The sequence below is a fragment of the Pongo abelii genome, chromosome 11 (assembly GCF_028885655.2).
Source record: "Pongo abelii isolate AG06213 chromosome 11, NHGRI_mPonAbe1-v2.0_pri, whole genome shotgun sequence".
NCBI lineage: Eukaryota > Metazoa > Chordata > Mammalia > Primates > Hominidae > Pongo > Pongo abelii.
The window spans coordinates 38,010,167-38,037,156 of record NC_071996.2 but is presented as its reverse complement, the minus strand read 5'-3'; the positions used below and the strand labels follow the sequence as shown (position 1 = coordinate 38,037,156).

The window sequence follows — 26,990 nt, the reverse complement described above, 5'->3', positions numbered from 1 at the left end:
TGGGTGCGGTGGCTCATGCCTGTAATTCCAGAACTTTGGGAGGCCGAGGCGGGCGGATCACCTGATGTCAGGAGTTTGAGACCAGCTTGGTCAATGTGGTGAAACCCCACCTCTACTAAAAATATAAAAATTAGCCAGGCGTGGTGGTGGGCACCTGTAATCCCAGCTACTCGGGAGGCTGAGGCAGGAGAATCGCTTGAATCTGGGAGGTGGAGGTTGCAGTGAGCCGAGATTGTGCCATTGCACTCCAGCTTGGGCGACAAGAGCAAAACTCCATCTCAGGGAAAAAAACAAAAACAAAAAAAAACCATAATGAAATAAACAAAATAATGCATTTTATCTAAAGATTCGCTAAAAGATTCCTATTTCACATCTGTTAGCTTTAATGAAACATTGTATATCCTGGCCAGATGTGGTGGCTCAAGCCTGTAATCTCAGCACTTTAAGAAGCCAAGGCAGGTGGATTACTTCAGGCCAGGAGTTCAAGACCAGCCTGGCCAACATGGCAAAACCGTCCCTACTAAAAATACAAAAATTAGCCAGTCATGGTGGCGCACACATGTAATCCCAGATACTCAGGAAGCTGAGGTATGAGGACCACTTGAACTGGGAGGAGGAGGCTGCAGTGAGCCGAGATCATGCCACTGCACTCCAGCCTGGCAACAGAGCCAGACTTCATCTCAAAAACAAACAAAAAACCATCACAGGCGAGGTGCTGTGGCTCACACCTGTAATCCCAGCACTTTGGGAGGCCAAGGTGAGCAGATGACCTGAAGTCAGGAGTTTAAGACCAGCCCAGCCAACATGGCGAAATCCTGTTGCTACTAAAAATATTTTTAAAAATTAGCCGGGTGTGGTGGTGCATGCCTGTAATCCCAGCTACTTGGGAGGCTGAGGCAGGAGAATCGCTGGAACCCCGGAGCCAGAGGCTGCAGTGAGCCAAGATCATGCCACTGCACTCCAGCCGGGGCAACAGAGCAAGACTCTGCCTCATAAATAAATAAATAAATAACCACTGTATATCCATTAATATTAAAAATAAAAACTTAGATCTCACAATTTCAAATCACCAATCCGTTTTTTTTTTTTTTAATTATGTTTACTTGACAAAATGCAGCTCAAGATTGAAGGACTATGTTCTTATGTACAAGATAGGATGAATTTCTCACTAATGTCAATTTTATTTAGTCACCCTTTCCCTTAACAAAATTAGTTTTCTTTGAAGCTAGATGAGAAAAAAGCCTAAGACTTAAAGTCAACTACAGTAATTAAGTTTTCCAAAAACATAGTCTTTGGAAATAGATCTCAGTTTCAACTGTAGCCTGAGAGGAAAGTAAGAATCTTACATTTGCTAATCCATCCTGCTTTATTTTTTATTTTATTTCATTTATTTTGAGATGGAGTAGCACTCTGTCGCCCAGGCTGGAGTGTAGTGGCACGACCTTGGCTCACTGCAACCTCCGCATCCCGGGTTCAAGCAATTTTCGTGCCTCAACCTCCTGAGTAGCTGGGACTACAGGTGCGTACCATGCCCAGCTAATTTTTGTATTTTTCTAGTAGAGACGGGGTTTCGCCATGTTGGCAGGCTGGTCTCGAACTCCCGGCCTCAAATGATCCACCCACCTCAGCCTCTCAAAGTGCTGGGATTACAGGCGTGATCCACCATGCCTGGTCTTATTTATTTACTTTTTGAGACAGAATCTTGCTCTGTCACTCAGGCTGGAGTACAGTGGTGTGATCATGGCTCACTGCAGCCTTGACCTCCTGGGCTCAGGTGATCCTCCCACCTCAGCCTCCTGAGTAGCTGGGACTACAGGTGTGCACCACCTCACCCAACTAATTTTTGTGTTTTTTTGTAGAGACAGGGTTTTGCCATGTTGCCCAGGCTGGTCTCTATTTCCCAGGCTCAAGCAAACCACCTGCCTCAGCCTCCCAAAGTGCTGGGATTACAGGCGTGAGCCACCACTCACAGCCCCTGCCAAATTTTAACTCTGAATTTTTAATTTGTATGAAATAGATTTTAAAATATCATCAAGGTCAGAGAAAAATGGATGAATTTTGCTTTATAGAACTTCATATAATTCTAAATTATCAGATTACACCACAGGGACTGATGGGTCCAACTTAACCAGGCTGAGGAAAAGCACTTCAGTTCAGAGAGACAGGGAAACTAGTAGTTTCAGAGTTCAATACCCTGCAGAAGATGGCAGAGGATGAGTTAGTTGAGGGCACAAGAGCTTCATAGTCTATGGCAGGGGATGGTGAGAATGATGGCAACTCTTAGGGTATAAATAATGAGCTAAGTGGACATTTGGAATAGGAATATTATACGCTGGTGTCATTAGTTATTGTCATTGTCAATGAATCAGATTCCACAAAAGGAACAAGATTCCTAATTTGGCATGAACTCAGATGAATAAAATGCAGGATCTCAGCTTGTGAATTAATTAGTACTATGACACAGGCAGACACTAGCTGACATTCCCTTACATAAGAATGGAGGCTATTAAAAACTTTTTCCAGTGTAACTAAATAGCGCCTGACCCCACCTCAAAATAAAGGGCTAACTGATGTAATTCAGGTTTTCGCCCCAAGTCTCCAAACCCTTTTCCAGATTTTTTATTTTCACTTCAGCCCGGAATGGTGCAAATAAAGGTACAGAGTAGTGGGCCTGGTGTTAGCAAATCAGAAAGAAGCAAAACAGGATGAACCCTTGGGAACTTAAGTTTCCTGCTGCTATTCTTCTAGTCTTATACCACTTTCCTCACCACTGTGAGGTCCAGCCTGCTTTTCACCTCAAGGTCTGGGCACTGCCCCTACCCCTACAAAGAACAATCAGAATCTAGGTTTTGTTGAAAAGAAGCTGATCTTTACTGAGTCACAAGCAAACTCAAAGACAGTATCAGCAATCACTTTGAACCCTGTTTCCCCGAAGCATCTATGTGAACAAGAAAATATCAAGTCTCTCTAAGGAAGGTTTTTTAAAAAAAATTTTTAAATGCTAAGGAATTTTTTTAAACTTCCATATAACTAACGCTAAAGGGGTTTAAATCAGGGTTTAAAATATTCCTGCTTAACCACTATTAACTCATGTAGGAATCACAGCATAAAAGACTATGATTTGACAATTACTGTATCATTAAAAATACTAGAAACTACAAAGAGCCAGAAATTTGTATCTGATTATTAGACCAACTAATGAAAAATGCCACTTAGTAGACACCCACTTATGCAGAACTTAAACTCAGTACATAGTCATGAAATAAGCTGAAGCCCATATGGAGCTTATTATCCTTATGGCATAAAGAGATAAAAGCAGAAGTGACAGATGGAAACACCCATGTACCAAAATACCATTAAAAAGGGGATTCTTAGAATGATCAGACCAAAAGCTGACTGGTGACTTCAGACATACAGGAAAGCTTTACACTTAGAGTGTAATGTTTATGGATACAAATTAGTTAGGTGATCAAAAATTTCAACTCAGAATTCTAAAACTTCATTTGTATAACTTTAGCTTTAATTCAAATTAATGAAATAACTGAAAACCACTGTCTTTTTAAACAAAATGCTATTTGCAAAAAGAAGAGCAAACCTTTCCACTCGGATGTTGAGGTCCTCCGCAGGTCTCTGATCTGAGCATCCACTAGGCTCCTGAGAGGAAGTGGCATGGCCTGCACTTTCTCCTCCTTAATTATTAAATAAAAAGAAATAAGAATACTGCATTTAATGCAACTTTTTAAAGGAATAAATCTTTCAGATTACAGCATCTGTTAATAATTTTATATCTTAAGCATTATATATTTTCCCTAAAAATGGAGAAGGAGCTAAATATGCTATTACTAATCCTAAAGTTTAGACGTGGATAAAATTGTTCACAATTAGAAATAAAGCAGTTACCGAGTTAAGATCATCAAGGTGAAGGTCAGACGTAAAACATGAATACCAATCTGGCAGGAGGCATGCCTGGCTATGGGTAGGCTTCACTCTAGAGCAGTGCCCTCCAATATCTATACTGTCTAATACAGCAGCCACTAGACACGCGGCTGTTGAACATCTAAAATGAGGTTACTGCAAGTGAGGAACAAATTTTAATTGTAATTAATTTTAATTAAAATGTGGCTGTGGCTATTGAGCAGTGAGCAATACAGGCCAGGTTTGATCCTGGGTATGGCTCTGGACTTACACTGGTCCAAGGAATCTGCTTCTGCTGACCAGAGTGGTTCCTTAGAGAGCCTCTTTGTGCTAGTTTTCTTTGAAGGATTTCCTGAAAGACAGACTTTTATCCTGGCCTGTTCTACAAGACCTCTGTCATTCCCTTCTTACAACTTGCCACCAACCTGATTCTTCTTTACAGTCTTTGGCGAACAAGGACTCTGGAGCCACACAGTCATTTCAGTAAGTTCCTTAATCCCTCTGTGTCTCATCAGTAAAATGGGGATAGTAACCTCACACGGTTGTTATAAGAAATATGTGTTAACACAAGTAAAATGCTTAGAACTTAACTGAGACTGGCACATGGTAAGGATTTTCGTTACTACAGTAGTAGTAAAAATAATTAGTATGACTAAGTAGAGACGATGGTGCATATCTATTCTCCTTCCCCATTCAGGGGCATAACCTAGGTAGCTTGAAATCAACAAAGTGGGAGTATTTACACCTTGGAAATTAGCAAATACTACAAATATGGGTCTTTGCTTCCACAGACCCTTCTGATAAATGTTTACCAGTGTATCACTGAATGCAACTCTTGGATAAAAACTGGTAACCACTAGCAGCCAGTAGAGGCTCAATAGGAAATTAATCACCTTTCTTTAGCAAATAAAATGAATGCTGAGGACATGTCTTATTATCAGCAAAAATTTAACATCTTATGAAGATAACTTGTGGACAAGCTGGGGGAAAAGTGTTGAATAAGAGTACAGTTAGGTGAATCTATGACTCATAATCAAAGAGAAATGGATAGATGTCATATAGAGGAAGATTTCCAATTGTATGTCACAGAGTTCTCTGCCTTTGGTATTTTATAAATGACTTGAAGATGTAAAATATAAATTTGTAACTTTTTTTTGAGACAGGGTCTAGCTCTGTTGCCCAGGCTGGAAAGCAGTGGTATGATCTTGGCTCACTGCAACCTCCGCCTCCTGGGATCAAGCCATCTTCCTACTTCAGCCTCCCTAGTAGCTGGGGCCACCAGTGCACGCTACCATGCCTGGCCAATTTTTGTATTTTGTGTAGAGACTGGGTTTCGTCACAGTGCCCAGGCTGGTCTCGAACTCCTGAGCTCAAGTGATCTTGGCCTCCTAAAGTCCTGGGATCACAGATATGAGCCATTGTACCTGGCCCATGTGTAACTTTATGGGTGACCCAAAATTGTGTGAAATAGTTTATTAACACTCATATTTAACTGCTAATTCCTAAATGAAAAATTCTAGCTTGGGTATGGTGGCTCACACCTGCAGTCCCAGCACTTTGGGAGGCAGAGGCAGGTGGATCATTTGAGGTCAGGAGTTTGAGACTAGCCTGGCCAACATGGTGAAACCTCATCACTACTAAAAATACAAAAATCAGCTGGGCATGGTTGCGGTGCCTGTAATCCCAGCTACTTCGAAGGCTGAGGTAGAAGAATCACTTGAATTTGGGAGGCGGAGGCTGCCGTGAGCCAAGATCACGCCACTGCACTCCAGCCTGGGAGACAGAGCGAGACTGTCTCAAAAAAAAAAAAAAAAAAAAAAAAAAAAAAAAATCTGGATTGAAAAAACACCTCAATAAGCTAAAACAACTGATAAAAATCCAAATATAATAAAAACGTATTAAGAGAAGTTCTGCCTTTAGGCTTAAAAAGCCAACTGGAATAACAGACATAATGTATCTCCTGAGAGAAATATACATCATCATCTATAAAGTAGTCTTGTCAAAAAGAATAATGAAGCTGACTTGATCAAGTCTGTAGCTTTACCAATTTAGAGGAATAAAGGGGACAGAGGAACATCTTACACAATTCCATGGGGATGCAGTAAAATCCAGACTGTGGAAAACTATAAGAAAAACTACCAGGGAGAGCAGAAATCACCAATAGCAATATATCGAACTGTAACTCAAACTGAAAAAAAAGTATAATATAAATATTGCCTAGATAGTTGATGACAAAAAGGATTACTATTAACCTTTCTGGCTTTGATAATAGTATTGTGGTTATTTTTAAAATTTTCTTATCTTTTAGATATTGATATTTTAAAAGATGAAATCATATAAATGCCTGAGATTTGCTTCAAAATAACCTGGGAGGGATGGTCATATAGGGAGACAGATAACAAAAACCGAGCAAATAATGGGAATCACTGACGCAGGATGATGAGTACCTCGAGATCGTTATTCTGTTCTCTCTACTTTAGAATATGCTTGCAAATTTCCATAATTAAAATTTATTTTTGCCGGGCGCAGTGGCTCATGCCTACAATCCCAGCACTTTGGGAGCTGAGGCGGGCGTATCACCTGAGGTCAGGAGTTCGAGGCCAGCCTGGCCAACATGGTGAAACCCCGTCTCTATTAAAAATACAAAAATTAGCTGGGCATGGTGGTGCGCGCCTGTAGTCCCAGCTACTCGGGAGGCTGAGACAGGAGAATCACTTGAACCTGGGAGGTGGAGGTTGCAGTGAGCCGAAATCATGCCATTGCACTGCAGCCTGGCCAACAGAGTGAGACTCTGTCTCAAAAAAAAAAAAAATTATTTTAAAAGGCAACTATATATAATCTTAAAAGATTTATATTCCTTTCTTATATTTTAGAGATACATACTGAAATATTTTACCTGAGATTTGTTCTAAATAAGTTGAAAAAGAAGAGGAGTGGAGGGCACAGATGAGAATACTGGCCATGAAGCTAGGCAATGGATTAATGGGGTTTTCTTATACTATTTTTTTCTACTTCTATATATGTTTGAAATTTTCCATAATAAATAGTTTTAAAAAGCTACAGGCCTGGATCCAATGACTCATGCCTGTAATCCCAGCACTTTCAGAGGGCAAGGCAGGAGGATTACTGGAGGACAGGAGTTTGAGACAGCCTAAGCAACATAGTGAGACCCCATCTCTGCAAAGAATATAATTAAAAAATTAGGCTGGGCGTGGTGGCTCATACCTATAATCCCAGCACTTTGGGAGGCCAAGGCAAGCAGATCACCTGAGGTTGGGAGATCGAGACCAGCCTGATCAACATGGAGAAACCCCGTCCCTACTAAAAATACAAAATTAGCCAGGCATGGTGGTGCATGCCTGTAATCCCAGCTACTCGGCAGGCTGAGGCAGGAGAATCGCTTGAACCTGGGAGGTGGAGGTTGTGGTGAGCCAAGATTGCGCCATTGCACTCTAGCCTGCGCAACAAGACCAAAATTCCATCTCAAAAAAGAAAAAAAAAAAAAATAGCCAGGTGTGGTGGTGCACACCTGTAGTCCTAGCTACTCATGTGGCTGAAGCAGGCAATCACGTGGGCCAGGAGTTGGAGATTATAGTGAGCTATGTTTGTGCCAGCACACTCCAGCCTGGGTGACAGAGCCAGACCCTGTAGACACATTTTTGTATTTTTGTAGAGACAGAGTTTTGCCATGTTGTCCAGGCAGGTCTCGAACTCCTGGGCTTAAGCAATCTGCCCACCTTGGCCTCTCAAAGTGCTGGGATTATAGGTGCGAACAACCACACCTGACCAAAAAAAAAAAAATTTTTTTTTAAGCTAAAAAAAACTGAGATTAGAGCTGCTACTCACCTCAGGTAAGCCAGAGCTTGCAGTTTTAGTCTAGCCAAGTTAATTGTCTACTAAAACAAAAACAACACTCTTTGCAGGAATACAATGAAATCCAGAGTGTCCACAACAATGTACAAGATATAATCCAGCATTTTTTGACATACAAACAAACAGGAAAATGTGACCCATTCTAAAGGGTAAAGGTGATCAACACAAGCCAATCCTCAGATGAGCTAGATATTGAAACTGTCAGACAAAGACTTTAAAGCGGCCATTATAACTGAAATGAGGAAAAGGGAAATACACTTGAAATCAATTAAAAGAATAAAATGTAGATGAAGAGTACTCATTCTGCACAACTTTTGTAACTTATGAGTCAAACTATTTCAAAATAAAAAGTTATAATAAGAGAGAAAGAAATGGAAATCCTACAACTAAAAAATGTATAACATAATTTTATCTAAAATAAAAAATTCACTGGATGGGCTTAACATCAGAATGGAGATGATAAGGAGTCAGTGAACTTGTAGATCAACAGAATTATCCAATCCAAAGAAGAAGAAAAAATAAGAGTGAAAAAAATAAACCTGTGGGACAATACCATGAAGCCTAATATACATGTAATTCATTCCAGCAAGATATATGGACCAAAATTCCCAAACCTGGTGAAAGTCACACATTTACAGATGCAAGAAACTAGGCAAACCAAACACAGGATAAATACAAAGAAAAATACACTTAGGCATATCACAGTCAAATTGCTAAAAACCAAAGAAAGAAATCCTGAAAGCAGCCAGAGAAAACCAACATACTCCTTACAGGGGGGAACAATCAGAATTTGTGGAGACTTCTCAATAGAACACTATGAAGACCAGAAGACGGTGGACAATACCTGTAACTGTAAACACAAAATTTTTATATCCAGCAAAAATATCCTTCCAGAATGAAGATAAAACAAAGTCATTTCACATAAAGAAACCTCCAGACCTGTACAATAAGTAATGCTAAAGGAAAATTTTCAGGCTGAAAGAATATTATACCAGAGGGAAACACGTGTCTATCTTCAAAATGGAATGAAGAATTTTGGAAATGATATATATCCAGGTAAATACAATTAAAATAATTATTCTGTTGTAGACCTAAATGAACATCCATAATAAGAGTCCCCCCGTTCCATACACATCCAGAAGTCGAATGATCCATGGATGTAAAACCTCAAAATGAGACAAATAGCTGTATTTCAAATATTCAAAACCTGTCACGTGTAACTCCACAAGGCAGCATTAATGTTAATAGGAAGTTATGGGGAATCAAATTTCAGCTCAATATAAGGAAGACTCTTTCTAAAAACTAGAGCTGTTCAACAACAGAACAGGCTTCCTAGCAAGGTAATGAGCTTCCCATCATTGAATGCATTCAAATAGAAGCTTGATGATTATTTGTGTGGGATGCTAGAGTAGAATCATCTTTTAGGACACTAATATCCTAACATCTTGATTTATCTACCCCTCGGTTGCCTAATACAAAGCTATATTACACCAAACAACTCCAACCACAATCCCAAAAATTCAGTTTAAAATTTCTCTTTTGCCTTTTCTATCAATGAGTTTACAGTCACACCTCTTACTTCTACAAGCTCTATTTCATAATTATCTTTTACCTCTAATTAAAATATATATATAATACTATTCTCTTAAATTTATATAGCTTTTTACATGTTATAGAAACAATTTCAAATACAATACTTTAGTTCATTTGAAACTTTCAAAATTCTCTAGGCTAGTAAGAGATTTATAAAACTGCTCAGCGTCATGATATTCCTTGAAGCATATAGTGCAATAGCAGAAATTATAAATCAATTGCTCTGGAATGTTGACTATTTGGGAGTCAAGTTGACATTCACTGACTTTATTGTCTTCTGCCACTAAAAGACACGTGTATTCAATATGATTCTTAAATTTTAAGTTAAATAAATGTGAAGAAAAATACATACAATATATTTCAAAAATATTAATATTTAAATATTAAAATGTAGTGAAGGAGCTTCTATTGTACTCAAAAAGGTACATTAAAAGTTACCTGTTGCAGTATCTGACTTTGTATCAGAAGTGGGTGGTATCTCACAAAGCTCTGCATTTCTTGACTGAGAGTTTTCACAAGTGTTGTTAGGTTCAAATGAGGCAGATGGAGTAGACACTGAACTTTCTGACTGACTGCCATTTGCTACTGATGTTTCACTTTTTAGCAAATGCATCTAGGGAGAAAATAAATTGGATTTTAATAAATAGATAAGAATCTAAACTTACCATGGCAGTAGAGACCAAAATACAGGTTGATTTATACTCTACAAAAAGAGAAATACGAAACGCTCATAAACAGATGAATCCAAAATGTATAATCCTAAGTATGATATAATCACATTATGGAATTTACCTGCAGGCTGGCAAGACCATAAAAACATTTGTTAAAGCACACTATTGATTTTCCCTCAAATTAGAATTCAAAGAAAAGTTACAAACTTCTACTAGCCATTTGTCCAAAGTAGACAGAAATGATTAATTATTGAGTATAAAGTCCTTAAAATATATTAAGCAATATATAGTTAGAGTCTTAATATGACAGCAACTTTCTCTTTCAACAAATTTATGGTGATATTCATTATGTGTTGAGATTGGGGTGAAAGATGGCTCGGTGTAGTGGCTCACGCCTGTAACCCCAGCACTTTGGGAGGTCAAGGCGGGCAGATCACTTGAGGTCAGGAGTTTGAGACCAGCCTGGCCAACATGGCAAAATCCCGTCTCTACTAAAAATGCAAAAATTAGCAGAGCATGGTGGCATGCACCTGTAATCCCGCCACTGGGGAGGCTGAGGGCTGAGGCAGAAAAATCGCTCGAACCCGGGAGGTAGAGATCGCAGTGAGCTGCGATCAGTCCACTGCACTCCAGCCTGGGCAACAGAGACTCCATCTCAAAAAATAAATAAATAATTAAAAAAAAAAGAAAGGTAAAGAAGTCAGTCAAGTATTAGGTACTGGCTACTGGCACTTATAACTTCATGCTATTTACAAAACAGGTGACAAAGACAGTACTTACTACCTTTTAAGATTTTTGGCATGGCAGTTTCCTGAATATACAGAGGGGCTCCAAAAATATTCCAATGTTAGGAACGGTGCGGTGGCTCACGCCTGTAATCTCAGCACTTTGGGACGCCAAGGCGGGCAGATCACCTGAGGTCAGGAGTTTGAGACCAGCCTGGCCAACATGGTGAAACCCTGTCTCTACTAAAAATACAAAAATCAGCTCAGTGTGGTGGCAGGTGCTTGCAATCCCAGCTACTTGGGAGGCTGGGGCAGGAGAATCACTTGAACCTGGGAGGCGGAGGCTGCAGTTGAGCCGAGATCACACCACTGCACTCCGGCCTGGGCGACAGAACGAGACTCCATCTCAAAAAAAAAAAAATAAATAAAAAATCCAATTCCTGACATACCATTTATGGAAACAACAGTTCTGTTCCTTCTTACCTGTCGGACTTTGTGAATTCTTGTAACAAGTTCATCTGCAGAAACACTTCCTGCTATTACTTCCAAGGGAATTCCACTGTCTCCAATAAAGAAACTGGATGGAACACACACTACCGGATCTGTACAGTTTAATTAAGTCTAACAATTCATGTGAAACAAAAGGATAGTTTTATGAAATACTATTGGTAACAAAGGAAAACAAATTATCTTTGTGATTTTCACAATATAATCTAACATTTATTAAATAATTTCAAGTACTGCATCATTATACCTGTAGTATTAATACATGTGACATGTTAATTTATGAGGTATATTCTACTGAAAAATCTACTACATTCTCCTCTATCATAACTTCCTTTTCTATCCATCTTGCTGCCAGCTGACTCTTGCAAGCTACTTGTAACATTCCAACCCAACTGATCTATATTGTTTTTCAGATATTCACATTTTTAAAACTCCCTATCCTATCTTTAGCTACAATATATTATCTCAATGTATGGGGTGCACTACACCATTGAGTTACTTTTATATACGCTTGAAATTTCCTATAATAACATTTTTTTTAAATGAGGACACTTAGTAATAAAGTTTCCATAAAAAAGAATGTATGATTTCCTAAATAAAAATTAATAATTTCTAAATTTCATAAATTAACCAAAAGGAAGGTAAATAAATGTATATATATAAGCAATTCTTTACTGAAAGGATACAGATTTGTGAAAACTGTAGGCAGGCTTCACTGTAAAACAAAATCAAACAGAAAATCACTAGATGAATGCAAGTATTTTCTAAATACTGAGTTGTTTTAATAAAATTTACTGTACCACAGTAATTTTATCAATTTTATTTGTGTACTTGTATCACAAGTATTTTCCTGCAACTACCAGTTTCTTTCACAGCAATCAGGTTGAAGGAGAAAAATATAATTCTTATTTCATTAAGACTTTTTCTGGTTTGTTTTATAATTTTCAAATGAAAGAATTATTTGTGGCCGGGCATGGTGGCTCATGCCTGTAATCCCAGCACTTTGGGAGGCCGAGGCAGGCAGATCACTTGAGATCAAGAGTTTGAGACCAGCCTGGCCAACATGGTGAAACCCCCATCTCTACTAAAAATACAAAAATTAGCTGGGCATTGTGGCAAGTGCCTGTAATCCCAGCTACTCGGGAGGCTGAGGCAGGAGAATCACTTGAACCCAGGAGGCGGAAGTTTCAGTGAGCCAAGATCGCACCATTGCACTCCAACCTGGGCAACAAGAGCAAAACTCCATCTCAAAAAAAAAAAAAAAAAAAGGGCTGGGCGCAGTAGCTCACAGCTATAATCCAAGCACTTTGAGAGGCCAAGGCGGGTGGATCATGAAGTCAGGAGTTGACACCAGCCTGGCCAACATGGTGAAATCTGGTCTCTACTAAAAATGCAAAAATTAGCTCGGCGTGGTGGCACACACCTGTAATCCCAGCTACTCAGGAGGCTGAGGCAGGAGAATCGCTTGAACCCGGGAGGTGGAGGCTACAGTGAGCTGAGATCGCACCACTGCACTCCAGCCTGGGCAACAGAGTGAGACTTCATCTCAAAAAAAGAACTATTTGCTCTTACAACCCACAAGCTAGTGGCTGCATCTGGTGGCTAAAAAATTAATTTGGTATCTGCCATGCTGCTTCCTCAGCAGACAAGTATACCTGAATACAATATCTTCACCTGGAACACGAAGACATAAGGCCTACAACTTACTTAGGCATGTGATAATGTAATACTCTATAATAACAAAAGATTAAAAGCAATCTATCTACCAATAAAAACTGAATAATTATGCAATCATAAAAAAAGGCAGGCCAGCACTGTGGATCAGTCTGTAATCCCAGCATTTTGGGAGGTCAAGGCAGGTGGATCACGAGGTCAGGAGTTCATGACCAGCCTGGACAACACGGCAAAACCCCGTCTCTACTAAAAATACAAACATTTGCCTGGCGTGGCGGCTCGCACCTGTAATCCCAGCACTTTGGGAGGCCGAGGCAAGTGGATTATGAGGTCAGGAGTTCGGGTCCAGTCTGGCCAACATAGTGAAACTCCCTCTCTACTGAAAATACAAAAAATTAGCTGGGTGTGGTAGTGTGCGCCTGTAATCCCAGCTACTCGGGAGGCTGACGCAGGAGAACTGCATGAACCCAGGAGGCAGAGGTTGCAGTGAGCCGAGATCATGCCATTGCACTCCAGCTCAGGGGACAATGTGAGACTCTATCTCAAAAAAAAAAAAAAAAAAAAAAGGTATAGAAAAATATGTCAAAATGCTATTAATACTATTTTTGTAAAACACGGAAGGAAAACAAACATAAATATATTTTCTTGATTTGGTTCCCTCCAGAGAAGGGAGCTGAGTGGTCAGGGATGGGAGGGAGAATTTGTAAGACTAGTAAGAGATACTCATCAATGTAGATGCTTCCAATAATCAAACAAATGCTTCTAAGAACTAGAATTTGCTTTTTTCGCCCAAATATAAAGCATTATTATCATAAAAACATTTGAAAACAGTAAAAAATCAAGAAAAAAATTACCAAAAATCCTACCATCTCAGAAATAATTGTAAACTTTTTATGCATTTCCTACTAATCTATTTTCAATGCACACTATCTCCAAAAATACATATACACTAAAACGTTCCCAAAACATTGGGTGACTTAGTTATTATGAAATAAAGAAAATTTATTTTCCATAATTTAAAGGCACACTAGATTCTATCAGTGTGCAGTCTATAGTGAAACAAACATGAACCATCACTATATACAGGTATCCCTGCATCTGCTAATAGAAATTTGTTTTTAAGGCCAGGCGTGATGGCTCACACCTATAATCCCAGCACTTTGGGAGGCCGAGGCAGGCGGATCACGAGGTCAGGAGATCGAGACTATCCTGGCTAACACGGTGAAACCCTGTCTCTACTAAAACTATTTTAAAAATCAGCCGGGTGTGGTGGTGGGCGCCTGTAGTCCCAGCTACTTGGGAGGCTGAGGCAGGAGAATGCCGTGAACCCGGGAGGCGGAGCTTGCAGTGTGCCGAGATCACGTTACTGCACTCCAGCCTGGGCTACAGAGCAAGACTCCGTCTCAAAAAAAATAAAAAATAAAAAAAAGTAATTAATTTTTAAAAATACCAGACACGGCTGGGCACGGTGGCTCATATGTGTAATCCCAGCACTTTGGGAGGCCGAGGCAGGCGGATCACAAGGTCAGCAGATCGAGACCATGGTGAAATCCCGTCTCTACTAAAAATACAAAAAAAAAAAAAAATTAGCGGGGCATGGTGGTGGGCACCTGCAGTCCCAGCTACTCAGGAGGCTGAGGCAGGAGAATGGTGTGTGAACCCGGGAGGCGGAGCTTGCAGTGAGCTGAGATCGCGCCACTGCACTCCAGCCTGGGCAACAGAGCAAGACTCCGTCTCCAAAAAAAAAAAAAAAAAAAAAAAAAAACAAAACATGCCAGACACATCAGTCTGTATACAATCTCTAGAATTCTGGAATTCTCATGTATTGCACATTCCCTATAAATCCCCATATTCTTCTTGCCACTGCCAACTCTCGAAGGTGCTTCAGGAAGCTGATGAACAATAAAAAAAAAAAAAAAGATATACTTAAATTGACAGATTCTGTTTTTTAAAAACTACTCAGTAAATATATAGTCCAGTAACTGTTGTGAGACAGGCTATACTACGACTTGATGTTTTTGTAAATACAGAAAATTTTTACATAAAGTTTACAAACTTATAGGCAAATTTCTGAATTTATTTTTTTATTTTTATTTTTTTTGAGACGGAGTCTTGCTCTGTTGCCCAGGCTGGAGTGCAGTGGTGCAATCTCGGCTCACTGCAAGCTCCGCCTCCCAGGTTCACAGCATTCTCCTGCCTCAGCCTCCCAAGTAGAAATTTCTGAATGCTTTAATCTTGACAGTGACTTTCAAACACATTATTCATTCTGATAGTATCAACATCAAAAAGACAGGAATACCACTTTGTAAGTGCTAATGAATTAATGTTTTCAGCACCAGGCACAGTGAAGCATGCCTGTAACTACAGCTATTCAGGAGGCTGAGATGGGAGGATCTCTTCAGTCCAATATTTTAAGACTAGCCTGGGCAACATAGTGAAATCCTGCTTCAAAGAAAAAAATAAATAATAATGTTTTTAGGTAATGATCACTGATAGCTGCTAACATCATAAAGAGAGAAAACAGGGTATTATCTGTCTTCTGATGGAAGACACATCACTACCTATGAAGTAGTCTTAGGACAGGATGAGGGTAGGGGAAACAAACCTGAATCTACCTATCAATACAGAAAATAGGAAAGAACCAACTTGACACTAACACATTGCAGTCAACAAAATCCATACTGTAGGAAACCACAGAACAAATGTATAGAACAAATGACCTGGTGTCTTTAAAATATAAATTCCAAGGAGCAGGGGAGTTGGAGGAGAGGTCTACATACTGAGAGAAATCAATGCTTCCTAATGTGTGGCCCTTGAATAATTTTGAACTAAAAAACTGCAATAAAGTAATAAAACTATAACTTTGATGAGACAACTGAAAAGTTGAACACTGGCTGGTTATTTGACATTAAAGAATTATTATTAGTTTGTGAAGTATTAATATTATAGTTATGCTTAAAAAATTAACAATACTTATATTTCAGAGACATGCTAAAATATTTACAGATGAAGTGATACAGTGACTGTGATTTGTTTCGAAATTATTTGGATTGAGTGGAAATGGGTGGGGGTATAGATGAAATAAGACTGACCATGAGTTAATTACCAAAGCTAGTAGACAAGTACATGGGGTACCTTACACTGCTACATTACTTTCATATATGTTTGAAACTTCCTATAATAAAAATTTTTTTAAAAGATGGGGAGGAGGAACGGAGAAACAAAATAGACTTGTGGACATCAGGTACTGTGAGGAACCTATAAATGTCCTTATTTCCATTGATTAAATTACTCCATTCCCAAAAATAGGATTCAAGACAGTAAGTGATCAACCTCTCAGAGATATTCAATGTATGATTTACCATTACTTCCAAGTTTTTAGAAGCTGGAGATCACTGTTCTTTTTGCATTCCTGGTACATGTTAGATGGCTGCTTGGTAGAGTAGGAAAGCTTAAAGTTTTTTCAGCAGGATTCATGATGAATTTAGCAAACAGCAGTCAGAATTTAAGTTCCTAATATGCCTTAGATATCCAAAAACATAGCATAAACATTTTTTTTTTTTTTTTTTGAGACAGTCTTGCTCTCTCACCCAGGCTATAGTGCAGTGGTGCAGTCACTGCTAACTGCAGCCTCAACTTCAACCTCCTGGGCTCAAGTGATCCTCTCACCTCAGCCTCCCGAGTAGCTGGGATTACAGGCGTGTGTCACCACACCCGGCTAATTTTTGTATTTTTTTTTTTAGTAGAGACAGGGTCTCACTGTGTTGCCCAGACTGGTCTCAAACTCCTGACCTCAAGTGATCCACCTGTCTTGGCCTCCCAAAGTTCTGGGATTACAGGCGTGAGCCACTGTGCCTGGCCTACATTCTTTTTTTTTTTTGAGACAGAGTTTGACTCTGTCGCCCAGGCTGGAATGCAGTGGCATGATCACAGCTCACTGTAGCCCCAATCTTCAGGGATCAAGTGATCCTCCCCTCAGTCTCCCAAGTAGCTGGGACCACAGGCACACACCATACTCCTAATTTTATTATTATTTTTTGTAGAGACAGGGTCTCACTATGTTGCCCAGGCTAGCCTCTAACTCCTGGGCTCAAGCAATCCTCCCACCTCAGTCTCCCAAAGTGCTGGGAGTGCCCAGCCCAACATCAACATTCTTATAGTCCAAGAGTATCACTATAAATCAAAGACAATACTTATAAATTTTAAAACTAATAAAATATTAAAACATAAACAAACCTTTTGGTATCGATTTTAATAGCAACAAAACTGTTTGAAGATGCTTCTGTAACTTTATCATCTTCCCAACTTGCAGCCATCTGTGTAGACTGTTCATCATCACCTGTAAAACATTTCAAAAATTCTTATACCAGGCTGGGATCTGCTGATTGCAAATTCTTTTTCCCTGGAAAACGGAAACTTCAAATAAAATATAATCCCACCTATACCACTTTCTGCCAAATTTGAAAACTGAATTTTCCACTAAATGAAAAGTGTGACTGCATACACAGTTCACATCATGAAGAGCAATGAAAACAAACTACACTGGACTATTTAAATGATACAAAATATTTCATAAAAGAAGCCATCTAAATGATGATGCGAAAAGTACCACAATAATAAGTAGTCATGGGTGCAGTGCCTATTTGGGCTTTTGTACATGAGATTTTAGAAAAATAAAAGTTGTGAGCTGGGCGCGGTGGCTCACGCCTATAATCCCAGCACTTTGGGAGGCTGAGGCGGGTAGATCACCTGAGGCCAGGAATTTGAGACCACACTGGCCAACACGGTGAAACCCCGCCTCTACTTAGCCAGGTGAGGTGGCGCATGCCTGTAATCCCACCTACATGGGAGGCTGAGGCAGGAGAATCGCTTGCACTCGGAAGGTGGAAGTTGCAATGAGCGGAAATCGCGCCACTGCACTCCAGCCTGGGCGACAGAGTGAGACCGTCTAGAGAGAGAGAAAAATAAAAAGTTTGATATCTGTCCTTTATGTGGCAGCTTTCTGTTGAGTTCAACATCTCCACTCCACAGCATTTATACTCCAAAATTAATCCAAGGTAGACACAGGCAGGTACAATTCTGTTTGCAATTTTGGACTTGCCTTTTATTGTAGGTATGCTAATTATAAAAGGTATGCTAACCTATAACTAATCTATGGTGACAGAATTCAGTATAGTGGCTACTTTGATAGAGGGGAAAGGTACTACCAACTGAGAAAGAGCGTGAAGGAGCCTTCTGGAATGCTGAAAATGTTCTGTATTTTTTTTTTTTTTTTTTGAGATGGAGTTTCACTCTTGTCGCCCAGGTTGTAGTGCAATGGTGCGATCTTGGCTCACTGCAATCTCTGCCTCCCAGGTTCAAGCGATTCTCCTGCCTCAGCCTCCTGAGTAGCTGGAATTACAGGCGCCCACCACCACGCCCAGCTAATTTTTTGTATTTTTAGTAGAGACGGGGTTTCACTATGTTGGCCAGGCCAATTTAATCCACTTTGGCCTTCCTCATTGCAGTTATTCATTTATGGTAACTCCATCCTTCCAGTTCTCAGGCCAAAAACTTTAGTTTTCCTTGATTGTAACTGACTCCAGCTCCAAAATAAATCAAGAATATAACTATTTCTTACCACTTCCACTACTACTACCCTGATCCAAGCTATCACATCTCACCTGGAAGCCTAGTAAAAGCCTCCAAATTGGTCTTTCTGTTAAGTCTATTCTTAACACAGCAACTTTCTCTAAAAAAAAAAAAAGATCACATCAACCCTCTGCTTAGATCACACAACGGCTCCCCATTTTCCTCAAAGTAAGAAGCCCCCACACATCAGGCCTCCAACTACCTCTGTGACCTCATTCCTTTTTCCTTTCTTGCTATCCTTTTTCCTTCTATTCCTCAAATATGAAAGACACTTCAGCCATAAGGTCTTCGTACTAGTTGTTTCCTCTGCCTGGAATGTTCTTCCCCCAGATAACTACATGGTTAACTTCCAACTCCTTTAAAACTTTGCTCAAATATCAGCTCAATAAAGCTGATACTTAATCACCCACTTTAATATTACAACTCCCCTAATCACTCACTTTAAAATTACACTCGAGACATTCCCAAAGCTCCCTTACCTCCTGTTCTGTTTTTCTGTATTACTTATCACCTTCCAATATACTATGCATTTTTAATTATGTTTACTAGTATCTGTCTCCCCTAACTAGAATGAAGGTTCCATGAAGGCAAGGATTGGTTCCATTTTATTTACTGACAAGACTAAAATCTCTACAAAACATAGTAGGCACCCAATAAGTACTCTGTGGAATAGCTAAATGCCTAATATAGTAAGTATGATGGCATGCCTATAATAATTGACTCTAATGCTGTTTATTTGCATATATTTTGTGAGATGAGATTCAGGAATACCAGAAATAGGAGTTTCAGAAATTTGACCATGGAAAAGTAAACGGGCGTCGGGCGCGGTGGCTCATGCCTGTAATCCCAGCACTTTGTGAGGCTGAGGCGGGCGGATGACGAGGTCAAGAGATCTAGACCATCCTGGCCAACACGGTGAAACCCCGTCTCTACTAAAAATACAAAAATTAGCTGGGCGTGGTGGCACACGCCTGTAGTCTCAGCTACTCGGGAGGCTGAGGCAGGAGAATTACTTGAACCAGGAAAGTGGAGGTTGTACTGAGCCGAGATTGCACTACTGCACTCCAGCCTGGCGGCAGAGTGAGACTCCATCTCAAAAAAAAAAAAAAAGAAAAAAGAAAAGTAAACGGGACTAGAATGCATCCACAGACCAAATGCTCCATTAAGAATGCTCCATTAGCAGACTCCTAGATGCTGAAGATGCAAAATAACGAGAAGTTACTATTTGCAAGTGAGATCACTCTAAATGCATCTTCAGAAACCATCTGATGAGGAGAGATGTAAGATTCCAAATAAATGACTCACCTACCAAAGAAAAATAAGTATATGAGAATATTCTTACCACAAACACTTCTCAGAGAAGGCTGTGAAAAGTGAGAAATCCTTTCCATTCATTCTTTCATATGTTCACTATTTTATTGCATTTATTTTGTTCTAGGCATTGAACTGTATACTAAATATACACCAAATGAGACGTTGTCTGCCTTCAACAGAGCTTAAAATCTAATGGTATACAACATTTTTAAACAAATAGACGCCATACATAATTACAGTAATAAATGCTACGAAAAAGAAAACTATGAGAGAAAATAACAAGAGAACTCTTTATAATGGTCAGAGAAGCCCTCTCTGAGGTGACAGTTAAGCTAAAATCTAAAGGATAAGAGAGCTCAGCCATGCCAACAGCCAGAAGAGTTCACCATGCAGAAGGAATACGTGTGTAGGGAGAGGCCTATGTGATTTGGAATGTTGTGAACAATCCGGAGCTCAAGACGAGACTGAAGAGTTAAGAGTCAAAGATGACTCTCACATTTATGGTTTATCCAACCAGATGTATGGCAGTGCCACTCAGATGCAGAACACTGGGAGAGAAACACAGGTTTAGGCAGTACTTACACGTTTAGGCTTGAGAATCCCGGGAGGATCTAAACAGGGATATCACGTAAGTAGCTGAAAGTATAAATCTTGCTTCTTGTGAGGCTGGTGCATCACTCCCTCACCTATACTGTACCATGTGATTAGGGTCCCAGATGTCTCAACCCCACTGGCAGTGTCTGTCCTAGACTCAGCCTAGTGGTGGCAGCAGCTGCTTGAACAGCAGTGGTGGAAAGCTGAATGGAACTACCCAATGCTTAATGACAACTTTCCTACTACTACTAAGTGGGATGACTGATTGCTAATTCTGGTATCTTTCTTTTCTTATTTTTAATCAAATTATCAACTATAAAGTTAGGTGGGCCTAAGATTTTAGGAGAAAACATCATATCCTTTGTATCGGCAGTATCCTAAGCGAAGGCACTTAAAGAGAACAACACGAACTCAGAAGCAAAGAGTTGCAGACCCTCATACAGCCAGTCTTTCCGATGTAAAAAAAAATCTCAACTGCTCAAAACCTAAAGGCTTCTGTGGTCTACATTCACTAAAAAAGGCAGAAAATGGCGTCTGTCATTAACAAAGTTTAGCCTACCTACCTAGCAACATTAGCCAGTGAACAGATACCTTTGCTTCAGTCTCCTTGTCAGATTATTCTACCTTCCCAAGTATTAAATGAATATCGTTTTGTTTTACTTACTTTACACAGCCACAATACTCTGAAAATCATATTAATTTGTTAGCTGAAGTAGTAGTAATCTCTCCAGTCTCCTAACATCAACTCTACAATATTCTTTAATTCATCCATGAAAATGTCACTAACTAAAGACAACTTGCCTAAAACGTTTCCCACTTGAACAGTTCTATGAACCAAAGTGTACTCCTGAGATCACTTCTTCCAGCTATAAAGACATCTTTCAAATTTTCCATTAAGTTGGTATATTATTACTGAGGTCTCAGACCTAAGAAAATCACGAGTTCTGGCTTCAGAGTTATGAAGAAAGCTCTAAGCAATCTGTGTTTTGGTTTCATGAGTCCAGTATCTACATATTCCTAGAGTGACACTAATCCTACTTAGTCTTGGGGATTAACTGGCTAAAGCTCTAAAAAAGCTAGCTGTATTTTGGAACAGGTCAAGGGACAGACAGAGACTCCTTTGTGAGATTGCTAACAGTCTTCCTGCAAACATTCAAGAGTCATTATATTCTAAATACATGTAATACATGCTCATCAGTAAAAAATTAATTCAAGTATATATATACACAAAGCCCCGAAAGGCAAGACCTATAACTTTATTTAACTATTCCAATAATTTGTACTAGAGTTTCCAAATATTAATATTTGTTAATAAAAATCTCTCGTTTCTTTTTTTAAATTAACTGATTTACCTCAAGAGTGCCTTCTAGGAATGTCTGGACATTTGTTCAAAAACATGACTACCATAATTCTAGATTTCTGATTTCTATACCAATTTAAATCACCAATTTACAATTGTTCAGTTTCTTCCTTAAGAAACAAAAAAGCCAGTTTTTTTGAAGCTACTAAAAAATTTGACCGTTAAGACAACATGTAAATCCTTTTTGTGACCCTAGTGCAAGTCACTTTGTGACTGCTGACCTAAGTGCCTAATCTATAAAATGGGGATAATTAAACCCGTTCTATTTACCGCAAGGATCAACTGAGATATTAGGAGAAAAACAATTTAAAATGTCAAAAACCTACTACTGTACACAATAAGCATAGTGTCATTTACTTTTCCTTTCATTTTCAATCCATTTTTTTCCTTACGGGATTACAGAATTAATTTATGTAAAGTATAATATAACCCCCAGACAGCATCACAGAATCTAAACTATTCAAGCTCTTCTAATAAACAGCATTGAACTAAAAACTTAGCGTAACAAAACAATTATAAATTCCAAATTTAATGCTAAATGACATTCACATTTCAGTAATTCGTTCTGCACTGCAGTGCATAAAGTTATAGAGCTATTAAAAGACGTGAGTTAATTATGAATAAACCGTTATTAAACACAAATAGTTGAAGAAATACACCTCAAATTAACAATAGCCACAAACATTGATTTGGTCCATGTAATGAGAATGAGCAGAACCGTAGAGGCAGGGAGTTCACTGTAAATCTACAAGATTTCAGTAATAAAACAGGAGAATACGGAGCAAAATAACCCAGAGCAACATAGAATATATGAGTTAATAAACGTTCTCAAAGTCGTGTAGATTTTAGCCTAGGAAGACAACAAAGGGAAGAAACCAAGGACTGAACGTCTATTTTCTTTGAAACTAATGGATTATTTTTAAACTTGCAACATTATTTCACACTAGATCCCCTACCAAGACTGCCATTAAAAAAAATTAAACCTCTATTCAGCTCAAAAGTTTACGTTTCAGGAACGTACTAACACCAGTAACCGTGAACATCAGGTGGTTTCTCTTTGTTGCTTATCGATGACACAGCTTTCTTCCCGACAGTCCACAACTAATTACAACCCAACTGCTTGCCTAATGGCCCGTTCCTACCTCCAACTAAACAGCAGTAACGAAACGGGCGTTCTAGCAGCCCAAAGAGGATCCTTGGAGACAGAGAGGGACGTCAGGGAGAGGGTCGCGGGGGTCTGGCTGCGCAGGGGAGAGGCTCGGGGCGACGAAGGGGGCTGGGCGGCTGGGGCCTGCTGGCCGCGTCCGTCGCCCCGAGCGGGGAGATTTCGGCGGGCCTTGGGGCGCTTTGGAGACCAGCGCCAGACGGTGCCTCCGGCCCCGGTGCCGGGAGAGGCAGCGGTGGGGCCAGGCCCGCTGTATCTCAAACGAACCGGGGAGGCGCTTAACAGCCACGGGCCGGCAGCCCGGGCCTCTCGGACACTGAGGAAAGGCTGGGGGCGCCCGGGGCCTGAAGGAGCAGGGCGCTGAGGGTCTGCTTGGCCCCTGTGGGGGATCTGGCGGCGGAGTCGCAGCCGTCCCTGGGGCGCGGGGTAGTAGTGGCAGTTGTGCGAGCCGACAAGCGCCCGCGTCTCGGGGAGGGCGGGCCGGCGGCTGAGGTATACAAGAGGATGAAGGTAGGCCGGAAGGGTGTCCCGGCCGCCTCTCGAACCCCTGCCTCCTTCACCTGCCACGAACACCACGAAGACCGCGCCGCTCCTTTTGGCCGTCGCGATGGCGGCCGGAATGGCGCCCTGGAACCACAGCATCGCTCCCTTCGGGCCCAGGCGCTCGCTCGGTGTGTAGTCTCCGCAGTCCCGAAGCCGGCTCCGCCCTCCGTCTTCGTCCTGCTCTGCGGCCCCCGCAACCTCGGCTGGTTCGGCCCCCACCACCGGCTCCGCAGAAGCGCGCACGCCCGTCAGCGGCACCCGGAGACGCGCGCTACCGCGCGCGAGAACACCTCACGTCACATGACGCAACCCGTCGCTGTCCGTGCCCCAGGGCCTTCTCTCGTTGGCGAGTCGGTGGTGCGTGCGCGCGCCCGCTAGGCCTCCTGTCGCGCAGTCCAGGAAGTGGAGGAAGGCGGTAGGAAGGATGACTAACCGCTAAGACACGTCGGCGGCGCCTGCAGTGAGGCATGATGGGAATTGTAGTCCTCTTAGGCTTTTTCGCCTCCATATTGTGGAGCATGTAACTGTGGGTTCTGAGGCACGGCTAAAGGGGGCAGCAGTGAGGGCCACTGCACATTCTATAAAGGGGAGAGGGAGAAATAAGTGTCACTCCAACTGGCATATGCTATTCTCGGCCTCGTTGAGACTCTCAGTGTGGAGGAAATAGTCCTCGCATGGAACTAAATGGGCTTTGTAGGGATTAACTCCGAGGCTTTGATTTCTTCTGAACGTAGCTCAACCTTGCGGAAAAACAGGATAAAAACCGCAAGTCACCTTCTGTAATAACCTGTAGTCCATGTGCCTAAGCGGAGGAATTGGTAGAACGCAGGCCTTCAGCAATTTCCTAGACACTGGATAGAGATCATTCCAAAGCTTCAAAATGCGTTAGGCTATTGCCACAGCTACTTTTTAAAGTAACACAAAAGCAGAGAATAGATCATTTATTTTCCAGCTACTTTCCATGCTAATACAAAACAGACTAGATAGTGATTTATTTTCCAATTTTCTGGGAGAATGTCCTATAATCAAGATGTGGCGCTTTGTGATTGGCTGCCATTAAATGAAAACTGATCCATATTTAATACTTTTCATGAAATCACATGGTCTGTAATAACTATTAGCTAAAGGCTTGCATGGTTTATTTAAAGTTGCATATACTATTATGTTAAATTCTACATCAATTAAATTTATCCTCCAGCAGTACATCTATCTGACAATCTTTGCAACATAAAGGAAGTGATACATCTGAATATACCAACTTTCCTACAAATAGCTAATTATTTGCACTCCGATTTTTGTACTTTTTTTTCCCAATCAGGCCTCTCGTATATAGTGTTATTATAAACTGAGACATAATGCTGATTACGGACAGTTGCTTCTATAGGACAACAGTCCTATAGAAAAATTAGAATTGACTTTTAACATCAACTTTAATGGACTTCTTGAAATTCGATCAATCTAGAAATTATTCCAATAGAACTATGTCTTTAATTATCTCTAATTTTAGAATTAAATAAGAATCCTTCATAGTTTTATATTCATTTGTCAAGTGTTTATCACTCATCTATTATGAGCTAGGCATTGTGCCTGGCACTGATAAGGAGGTGAGGCAGTCAGAAAAAGGCCCTATCTTTGTGACTGTACAGTCTAGTCAGGAAGACAGACATTGAATAAATGATTATGAGTGATGATGAATGTCACAGAAGGGTAGTTCAGAGTGCTACAGAAGTGTATGAGGATGGGACCGAACATGGACTAGTGGAGTCAGAAAGGGCCTTCATGAGGAAATGACATGTCGGGGAACTCTAGGTAGGTGAAGGAGAAGGCCATTCCACATGGAGCAAGCAACAGTGTGAGGCTCTGAAGCAAGCAAACACAGTGCACTTGCAGAACTAAAAAATGCCCACTGTGGCTATAACATAGGAAGAGGAGTGTGGTACAAGTGAAGCTGGAAAGCTAGGCAAGGATCAGATGATACAGAGTCTTGAAAATCATGTTAAAAATTTTAAGACATTTTTCTAAGGGTTACAGGAAGCCATTGAAAATTTTTAAACAGAAAAGCTGGCCAGGCACAATGGCTCACGCCTGTAATCCCAGCACTTTGGGAGGCCAAGGCGGGCAGATCACGAGGTCAGCAGTTCGAGACCAGCCTGACCAACATGGTGAAACCCCAGCTCTACTAAAAATACAAAAATTAGCTGGGCGTGGTAGCACACGCCTGTAATCCTAGCTACTCAGGAGGCTGAGGCAGGAGAATTGCTTGAACCTAGGAGGTGGAGGTTGTAGTGAGCCAAGATGGGGCCACTGCCAACCAGCCTGGCGAAAGAGCGAGACTACATCTCAAAAATAAATAAATAAATACACAGATACATATAAGACTTCCATTTTTAAATTGTAGCATAGCAATTGAATAGATTGGATTTGAAGTGGAATGGCTGAATGTGAATAGACCAGGTAAGAGGTACTTATTCATGTATTAACATAAGGGAGACAGTGAAGTGGATACTTTTGATATTCTGGAGACAGACCCAATATATGTTGTTGAGGTTGAGGAAGAAGGACTCAAGAAGGGATTTTGTGGCCAGGTGTGGTAGCTCATGCCTGTAACCCAAGCACTTTGGGAGGCCAAGGCAGGAGGATGGCTTGAACCCGGAGTTTGAGGCTGCAGTGAGCCATGACTGCACCACTGCACTCCAGCTTGGGTGACAGAGCAAGACCCCATCTCTAAAATAAAAGAGAGAGAGAGAGAGAGATTTGGGGTATCTGCCTTGGGAAATCATAAAGAAGATGGTACTGAGATAGGCAACACTGAAAGAAGTGAAGAATGGTGGGGAGGTTGTTCATGAAGGTGTGAGTTCAATATTAAACATGTGTTTGGAGTACTAGAGAGATAGTCACATGGCGGTGTTAAGTAGGCAGATAGCTGTTAGTCTTGGAGCTCAGATAACAGTTCTTAACTAGAGATAGGAAAGTGAGATTTATCTACATACAGGGGATCAATGAGGCACTGGAAGATAACGATACCATCACTTAGGGAGATGGTGCAAAGTGAGGTGAGACACGAGCATGATTGAGGTCTTAGGGCCTCCAACGTTTATAGGGTTGTATTAAAAAGTATAAACCAGTAAAAGAGACTCAGCAGGAAAGGCAGAGTGTGGGGTGGTGGAAGAAAATGGGAGAGTGTGTGATATCAAAGAAGCCAAGGGTAGAGAGAATTTTAAGAAAGGAGAAGCAGTGGTGTGGAATGCTGCTGTTGGGTCAATTAAGATGAGAGACTAAAAAATGTCCATTGTTTTTGGTAACACAGAGGTCATTTTAAGCTTAGCAAGAGCAATTCTCATGGTTCTTGTGTACAGAAGCCAGATGGCAGAAGGTTGAAAAGTAAGGGGAGGTAAAGAGTCAGTGCATGTGAAGGTGAGGAGGAA

At 40.7% G+C, this 26,990-nt stretch overlaps 2 protein-coding genes across 2 annotated transcripts in view; one reads left to right on the top strand and one right to left on the bottom strand.

The window, feature by feature from the left end:
• The window catches only part of UBXN4 (UBX domain protein 4), a 43,013-nt gene extending 19,160 nt beyond the window's left edge, over positions 1 to 23,853 (bottom strand). The window contains 6 exon segments of the mRNA NM_001133490.1: positions 3,596 to 3,689; positions 9,820 to 9,994; positions 11,261 to 11,379; positions 11,971 to 11,999; positions 17,195 to 17,297; positions 23,583 to 23,853. Of these exon segments, the coding sequence (NP_001126962.1) occupies positions 3,596 to 3,689; positions 9,820 to 9,994; positions 11,261 to 11,379; positions 11,971 to 11,999; positions 17,195 to 17,297; positions 23,583 to 23,664 (602 nt within the window). The 5' untranslated portion in view covers positions 23,665 to 23,853.
• On the top strand, positions 19,996 to 23,666 carry LOC134759588 (uncharacterized). The gene has a single exon (XM_063712767.1). It carries the CDS (start codon positions 22,928 to 22,930, stop codon positions 23,384 to 23,386), a length of 459 nt encoding a protein of 152 aa, XP_063568837.1. The 5' UTR covers positions 19,996 to 22,927; the 3' UTR covers positions 23,387 to 23,666.
• Positions 23,854 to 26,990: the final 3,137 nt, after the last annotated feature.

Excerpts from the sequence above, each read along its gene's own strand:
- LOC134759588 (XM_063712767.1), top strand. The coding sequence starts at position 22,928 with ATGACACAGCTTTCTTCCCGACAGTCCACAACTAATTACAACCCAACT.